Raw genomic sequence first — 8,836 nt, 5'->3', positions numbered from 1 at the left:
GTGTGTGTGTAGGTAGGTAGGTAGGTAGATAGATGTACATGCATAAGAAGGCCAGAGGCTTCAGTACCCCTGGAGCTGTAGTTAGATGGAGTGTGAGCCATTTGATATGAGTGCTGAGAACTGAACTCTGGTCTTCTGCAAGCGCAATACGTGCTCTTATCTGCTGAGCCATCTCTTCAGCTTTGTGCTGTGTGTTTTATCTTCATTTTATCTCATTTTTATTTCTCAACATGTTCTCATTTAATGGTTGAGTAAAAGAGAGGCTCAGTGTCTTAGTTAAGGTTTCTATTTCTATTGCTATGACAAAACGCTGGGGAAAGGTGCCATGGGGAGGAAAGGATTTATTTCACCTTACATCTTGGAGTCCATCATCCAGAGAAGTCAGGGCAGGAGCTGAAGCAGAGACTGTGGAGGAGTGCTGTTTCCTGGTTTGGTCCTCATAGTTTATACAACCCAGAACTTCCAGTGCATGGCAGCACTGTTCACAGCAAGCTGGGCCCACATCAGTTATCAATAAGAAAATACACCACATTGTTGCCCACAGACCAGTGGGACATTTTCTCAATTGAGGTTCCCTCTTCCTAGATGACCCCAGCCTGTGTGAAGTTGACATAAAAACTAGCCAGCACATTCAACATCATGCAAACAGAGAATTAGATATAATGTAGTTTTTAAGTCCTGCTCACTCTTAATCCTGTGTTGGTTTGAGCTTTACAAAATGTCTAACTTTCCCCCATGCTTTCAGTTTTGTATTGTGAAGGCTCCTTCATCAGCAGTCACTCAGAATACTTGCCTAAAACTGTGTATGTGGAGAGAGGGGGAGAGGGAGTGAGAACCAAGAACATTTGGGAAAGCACAGTTTCAGCTACCTGAGCATCCAGTCTATTGAAATCATGATTTTCTTCTGACCTCAGGAATGATTTTGCGCCTTTACGCGGGGCCCAGGGTAGCAGTCCGGTGATTTTCTCTGCATAGCAAGGGTTTCTTGTTTGCCTTTCCTTGAAAATGCAGCCCACTGAGTCCTGAGTTTATATGGGACTTTTCTGTGTGATACAAGTCTGGACTTTATCTCGAATTTCTAATGCTTGTCCAGCTCTCAGAATGGAGGCTCGGGGTCCCCAGAGTTTTTTCAGGTGCCTTGAAGGGACAATCCTGGCCTTGGGGTTCCCTGCTCCCAAGATGCCCCACTCTCATTTCCTTTACAACCCTGTGAAATCTTCCCACTTCAACAGTGTATTTTGAAATATTTGTAAAGGTCACTTAATCAGCAGCTGTTACTTATTTTCACAGTAATGCTATATGTCGTACTGCCAAAATGGAGTTCATTGCATTTCTCTTTGCTTTTGTTTTCATTAATTTAAACTATTAAAACAAAACAGGGGGAAACAAATGACATGGTTTTCTTAGCAGGTAATTATTGGAGTGACACGTATAAATGAGGCTTGATGATCACCTCAGCCTTTATTTATGTGCGCCTTTAAACAAAATGCCTTCCCAGGAAAGAATCATGGTTGCTTTTCAGTAGGATTTGCTTATTGCTGTTTGCTTGGTTTTAATTTTAATAGTTTTTAATAGTGAGTGTTTATTATAATTGTAATAAAAGAAGATATTGAAATCACTTTGGAAAACCAAACATTTTTAAGATAAAAATGAAACTGAACCAGCATAGACTGTTTGGACAGATAACAGCTGTGATGTCTTGTGTATGGTGTTCTAGTGGGGTGTTTTGTGTGAATAACTTTCCTGTGTGGCACTAGGTCCCACTGTCTTTCTGTTGACACTGTGTCATAGACCCCTGGCGCTTCCCTGCCTTGTCCTCACAGCCTGTCCCATAGAGTTCGACTTAGGCCCCTATACTGACCAGTCCCAGATTGTCAAATAACTAAGGAAATTCATTTTCTAAATGTTAGGGACAGAACGTGTTTGTTTCCTTAACTATCTCTTAGGTAGATTTCTTTGAACGTCCTTAAGTTGGTTTTGTGTTAGAAATGCCAGCTGGAACACATAATTTAAAAAGTCACTATCTTCTGTTTAAGGACAAGGAACACCCCAGATTCCTGATCCCAGAACTTTGCAAACAGTTTTACCATCTGGGCTGGGTCACCGGCACCGGAGGAGGAATTAGCTTGAAGCATGGGTGAGTTTCTGGTTGATTTCAACTCTGGAGTTCTCCAGCTCAGCACGCCATAGGTGGTGTGTCCAAACCCAGCGGATAGCCAGTTTATATGATACTGAAGCTGTTTACTTTCTAAATGATCGGGGGTGTTTGCATTACCCAACAGAACCAGGAGCAGGAGCAACAAGCACTTTAAACACCGAAGGCCTTTGGATCCCAGGTGTTAATTGGGATAATTTGAGTCTCTCTTTGGAATAGTAAAGGAGGTAACAGTCCAGCAAGTATGTTCATGTGTCTTCACAGGATCCTCTCTAGACAGCTGAAGATTTATTTCAAAAGTTCAGAGACATATTTTGAAGTCACTTAAATCCAGATTATTAATCGTTGAAAATTGAAAAATCCATGTTTTCTGAGTTCAGAAACAGGCCATGTACTATTGTAAGCAGAGATATCATGATTAATGGGCATAGCATCTGCTGATATCTACCCCTTTGAGGCACTGGATTTAATCAGAAAGAAAGAATCATTTTCTATTGCTCATTGGATTCAGAGAATGTCTCGTCTTCGAACAGATGAGGAATAAGCCCTGGCAATGACTCTCCAGGTGACACCTCATTCCCCCGAACTTTCTGAAGGAGGATTAATGTTTTCCTCCTGAAATGTTGTATGAATGTTAACCTGAGTGAGGGCACTTTATTTCTATATTCCAATTTACCTTTTCTCTTTAGCAAAATTGGGTTATTAAAACATTTGTATGTTGAGTATATGTGTACATGATATATGTGTATATATGTACGTATGTATGTGCATATATGTGTGTATACATATCTATAGATATATCCATTTCAAGGAGTCTGCATTTCATAATAGTAAATGGATTATAAAATAAAATCAGGACATTTTAAACATCTCACAAGATGATGATTTTATAATTTCATCTGCTTCAAATTACAGTGTAATTCATGAAACAGTTCAATAGTGGGAAGTAGCAAAAGGTACCTTAGTCGGCAGCTTGTGTAGGAATATAAGGGTCAGTGTATAGACACAGTGTGTTCCCTGGCGGGCTCACAAGTCCATCTGTGCCCCTCACCATCAGTCACTCAGGTGCTGGTGTGTCACTTCAGCTCTGAGCAGGCGTTCAGATTGCTTTGCCTAAATTTTCAAGTTGTCTTGTTCACAATATATCCAGAACTATTAATAATTTGTTCTTGTTTCACTTTTCTATTTAAAAGTCAAGTGCCTGTAATTAATTTCCCTGATGTATAATTTATAATAAATCGCGTTCTAAATGTATTTAGTTAACTACTGTTTATTTTCATGTCCAGAGAATGGTTTTTTACATAATAGGGCTCCTACCAAACTGAGCTAAAAGGGTCATTTCTGGATATAGATGTTAAACCAAGTAGAATGAAAACTCAAAATTTCGAGAATTTTTTAAAGCAAGGAATTGTAAAGGACCCCTCTCTCTGAAAGAACTTTACTGTTCCACACGCTGATTGTGTGTGGCCAACAAAAACCGTTTATTGGCACATCTCTTAATATGCAATGACTTTTATAGCACTACAATCAATTTATAGGAAAGTTGCATCATGTGTAGTTTTTCCTTAGTTTTAATGGGCAAGGAGCTCCCCCTAGAGGCCACAAATGGGAAGAAGCAAAGTTTTAAGGCGAATTGTTTGGCTTCCCGTTTATGCTTTACAGACTAAAATGGGTGTTTTTAGTAAAATGTTGAATCTCACCCCTTTATGAGCCAACATTACTCATCTTAATGTTTCTGGTAATAGTTTTGTCTTTTATGTCTGACTCTTGGTGCAAATAAATTTGAAAAGACATATAAATATAGTAGACAATGTCCTAACATCATACAGACAGTAAAGTCTTGGGGAATGCAGAAATACTAACAGATTTCAAGGTTTGGCTGATACCACTCTGGCTTACATGACTGGTGTATGGTACCAGGATTATACACGCATGTATACACACACATGTGCGCACGCATATATATGACAGCAAGGACACACAGAGGAGTCATCAGAGCAATTCCACAACACTTAGCAGCCATTGCCTTTGGCTTGGTCATGATGTTTAGACTTATCATTTGCTGTTTTCATCAGTATGTGCCAGCTACACTAAGCTTGTTGCATGCTTCTAGAATCACATTTTTTTTTTTTTTTTTTTGCTTTTTCGAGACAGGGTTTCTCTGTGGCTTTGGAGCCTGTCCTAGAACTAGCTCTGTAGACCAGGCTGGTCTCGAACTCACAGAGATCCACCTGCCTCTGCCTCCCGAGTGCTGGGATTAAAGGCGTGCGCCACCATCGCCTGGGAATCACATTTGATAAACTCCTACTATAGATGAGCTGTTGAGACCTTGTATTTCAGTGATCTTTATTGACCAGAGCCTAAGTACAAATGGACACACCTGCACACAGATGTGGCATGAACTCTTGTTTTTCTGTCCTCTTATTTACCACAGAGTGAAAGAGCAGGGAGTGTAGAGAAATAAACTCTAGAATGCATTCCCTGGAACTTCCAGGTTCTTTTTATAGAATCAAGCAAACATTTTCCTTCAAGCTTTTGTATGTTATCTAAAACAAAAGCTGTTACTTTGTATGTTTTCTGTATTTCTCTTTCTGTGTTGGAATTGCTATGTTAAAAACTTACTTAGCTTATCTTTGAATTGCTCAAAGTTGATGGAATTCTAAATTTTCATTTATAAAGACAGCAGTACAAAGAGACTTAACACAGCTCGAACCTCTTCTCTGACCACAAGGGTAGCGAGTGGATCTCTAGGACCTTTGGCTCTGGAGGAAGGGCTGCCACACCGCTGTCCCATCCATGCATGCAGCAGATGCTGAGCACGGCAGCTGCTTCCTGCATTCTTCTCACCTATCAGGCATCTGGCTAGGCCTTAGTTCACCAAGAAACCCTCGTTTCACTGATACGCCTGTCAGTTCCAAGTCTGTATTTTGTAGTAACCACTTTGACAGCTTCATATAAGCCATCCTCACTGTCACTTTGAAGCCTTTGATATTTGTCCATTGTGCTTTTCTGCTTCCATGGCAAAAGCTGTTCTCTTGGTTTCCATTTTTGTGGCAGCTCGTTAATGTGCTCTGGTAACTGAAACTTCTAAGTGGACGGTTCTTTAAGTGGAGGGAATGGGAAAGATTTGGGGATTATTTGCAAGTCAAATTTGACAGTACAGTAGAGGATCTTGTGGAAAAATGGTACAGCAGGTGTAGATCTCTCTCTCTCTCTCTCTCTCTCTCTCTCTCTCTCTCTCTCTCTGTGTGTGTGTGTGTGTGTGTGTGTGTGTGTGCGTGTGTGTGTGTGCGCGTGCGTGCGCGTGTTTATTTTGTTTCAGATGTTTGCTGGTCTTGAGCTCATGGTTTTCCCTGCTCAGCCTCCTAAGTGCTGTGATTATAGGCATATGCAACCACACTCAATATTCCTAATCTCATTTCTAACTTTTTGTGATTGCTTAATTGCTAAGTAATTTCCAAGATTTGCATGCTTGTCTTTGAGGAAATTTCTCAGTCACCTAATGCTAATGCTGTAGTTAGCAAACTGTCCAGCAGAGGGCTCTGTGCTTCATGACTTCATGAAATGAATTTGAATCTCATTCTTTACAATGCAAAAATGTTTTCAATCAGACATATATTTTACCTGATTTTAGGTTAACTATATTTTACATAGTATACTGAAATTCTATTCATTCATGCCACAAGTAGCAAATAATTAACATATTCAAATTTACATTTCCTCTAGATAGTGGTCTAGCTACCACTAAATTTTTTTGCCCCATGAAAAGAAATACATATATGTGAAAGAGGAAGACAAAAGCAACTACCACGAGTTTTCTTAGGCCACTAGTGTTTCAAAGTGCCTAGGACTCATCCTGCGCAGCCTAACTCCTTCACTCAACCAAGCAGCCGCTCAGGGCTTGATGTGTAGAGAACATTAATGGTTATACTGCAGGGATGCACTTCATTTGTTCAAAACCAGGACTTTAAACAAAAACCAATTTCTATATTTTGTGTTACCAGCAATGAAATCTACATTGCTCCCTCAGGAGTGCAAAAGGAACGCATTCAGGTATGCTAAAGGGTCCTTTGTAAGCCCTCTGTCCCCTCTCCTTAACTGCCATTCCACGAAGTGGAATAGCTTCTAAAGGTTATGTTAGTTTTGAAGGGTGGTTCTGTTGTGAATATTTAAGTAACTAATCAACAAACATTTACTAAGTAACTATTCAATATTTGCTGAGTAATTATGAAATGTTTCTTTAAGGCGGCAAGTATCCTCCACGTCTGCAGCGTGTGTTGTAAGCTCTTGCGGGGCTGGAGAGACTGCTCACAGGTTGAGAGCACTCACTGCTTTTGCAGAGGACCTGGGTTTGCATCTCAGTTCTCACCCTCACAGTGGCTCACAACTGCCTGTAACTCCAGTTGTAGGGGATCTAAAGCCCCTCTTCTGACCTTGTCCAGCAGAGGGCTCTGTGCTTCATGACCGGGTATGCACATGGTATACATACATACATGGAGGAAAACAAAAATAAGTGAATTTCCAAAATCTCCTTCAGAGAGCTGTAGCAGGCAGCAGTGAGTAGTGCAGCCCCAGCGCACCTTTATCAGACTGGTGAGCCACTTCTGCTGATAGGCTCAGCTCACACAAACTGATTCCTATCTTAATCACAAAGCTATTACAATTCAAAGTGGAGGAGTTTTGTTTCAAAATTTTGAGAAGTGGCATTCTATATCAATGCTAGAATATTTCCCCAAGTCTAACCAAATACATAAAACATTGATTATATGTTTGCAAGAAAAAAAGAAAAGTTGCTCTCTTCATGAAAGCTTATATTGTAGCCTGTGGTAAGCCTGGTATTCCGAAGATGGAAATCGGAAATATGCAGGCATCACTGAGAAACAGCTAGGTCAACACATTCCTGAAAACTTGAAGAGTAGCATCTTTAGTAAGTTTCTCGAGGGGTAAGAAAGTTCTGACACCCACCTGGGCATGTTATATGGTTTCCCGAAAATGTAGTTGTGAAATGGCAGGCCTAAGTCTGAACTGACAACAACATCAGTATATACATAATTGCTTCTACATCCAATCTTATCCTTAAAGTTCTAAAAGAAAGTGATTTTTTTAACTCTCAAGAAAGTTTTTGATAGTATAAAACTATTAATTGTATTAGTTTGTGTGTATCAGTATTTTGCCAGCATGTGTTTCTGGGCACCATGTGCATGCAGTTCCCTTGAAGGCCAGAAGAGGGCATCAGGTCCCCCAGGACTGGAGTTAGATGGTTGAGAGCCACCATGTGAGTGCTGGGTACCATACCCGGGTCCTCTAGAAGAAATGTCAGTGCTCTTAACCACCGAGCCGTCAGTCCAGTCCCAGTATAAAACTTGGACATTTTTTTTCTTGGTACTAAAATTTTGGGGACTCCATGAATGTTTGGTTTGAATGTTAAACTTGTTTGCATATGCATATACTGTATAAATATACCCAGTAGAGACATTTTAATTGTTACTTTTTTAACCTTCTTTTCTTTTTCTCTCTCTGTAAATAGCCAGAAGATATGTTTGTTTGTGACATCAATGAACAGGACATAAGTGGACCTCCAGCATCTAAGATGCTCAGAAAAAGCCAATGTACTCCTCTCTTCATGAACGCCTATACCATGAGAGGTAGGCAGGTATCCAGGCAGAGCTGGCCTCACCAGCACAGTCATCATGACTCGGTTGACAGCTCTCAAGGATCTAACATACGAGCATTTTGTTTCCCCTCGGGGCATTCCCATCAGCCTCTGAAGAAGGTCCGTCGTTACTCCACTTTCCTCTTAGCTCCTGTGAGCTTGAACAAGCTAGAGTCACCTGGGAAGAGAACCTTCAGCTCAGGAAGTGCCTCCATCAGACTGGCCTGTAGGCAGGTCTGGAGGTGCATTTTCTTGGTTAATGGCTGATATGGGAGGGCACAGCCCACTGTGGATAGTGCCACTGCTGGGTAGGTGCTCCTAGAATGTATAAGGAAGTGGGCTAAGCAAGCCATGAGAGCCAGTCAAGCACACTCCTCCACGGCCTCTGCTTTAGTTCCAACCTCCAGGTGTCTGCCTTGAGTTCCTCCCCTTACTTCCCTCAGTGGGAAACTGTGATGCAGGACATGGAAGCCACATAAACTCTTTCCTTTCCCAGGCTGGCTTTGGCCAGCATTCTGTCACAGCCACAGAAGCTAACTAGGACCCCAGATTTTCCTCTGAAAAAGTCAGGTCCATAAGGAAACACACACATAAAGTGTATAGATATAGGTGTTGATTTTCTCTTAAAGACGGAAGTTCTCCTCACTGAGCAGCTGCCTCTTCATCCTGCAGGAGCAGGCGCAGTGATCCATACCCACTCTAAAGCTGCTGTTTTGGCCACCCTCCTGTTTCCAGGACAGGAGTTTAAAATTACACATCAAGAAATGATCAAAGGAATAAGGAAATGTACCTCAGGAGGGTATTACAGGTATAATTTTATTATTAAGTTATTTGGCATGCATTTTTCCTCTTCTTTTTATGCATCTAATGAGATGTGGTGGGCTCTGTGTTCGGTAATATTCCACGTAACAATAAACCTTCAAAGGCCTTCTCAGGGGCACAGACTGCTCCTCCCCTCCCCAGCTGTGCAGAGTTATTAGCCACATGAATAATGAAATGTTTGCTCCATTAAAACGAACAGAAGTCTT

The 8,836-nt window shown here is 41.1% G+C and overlaps 1 protein-coding gene across 1 annotated transcript in view; it reads left to right on the top strand.

Annotated features, from left to right (window-relative positions):
• Positions 1-8,836, top strand: part of Apip (APAF1 interacting protein) — a 20,052-nt gene that overhangs the window by 8,240 nt on the left and 2,976 nt on the right. The window contains exons 2-5 of the mRNA XM_013352581.2: positions 2,037-2,137; positions 6,160-6,208; positions 7,683-7,800; positions 8,481-8,616. Coding sequence (XP_013208035.1) covers positions 2,037-2,137; positions 6,160-6,208; positions 7,683-7,800; positions 8,481-8,616 — 404 coding nt within the window. The remainder of the gene's footprint in view (positions 1-2,036; positions 2,138-6,159; positions 6,209-7,682; positions 7,801-8,480; positions 8,617-8,836) is intronic.

This window comes from Microtus ochrogaster, assembly GCF_000317375.1.
Source record: "Microtus ochrogaster isolate Prairie Vole_2 chromosome 14 unlocalized genomic scaffold, MicOch1.0 chr14_random_1, whole genome shotgun sequence".
In the NCBI taxonomy this organism is placed as follows: Eukaryota; Metazoa; Chordata; class Mammalia; order Rodentia; family Cricetidae; genus Microtus; species Microtus ochrogaster.
This window is presented reverse-complemented; position numbering and strand designations above follow the sequence as displayed.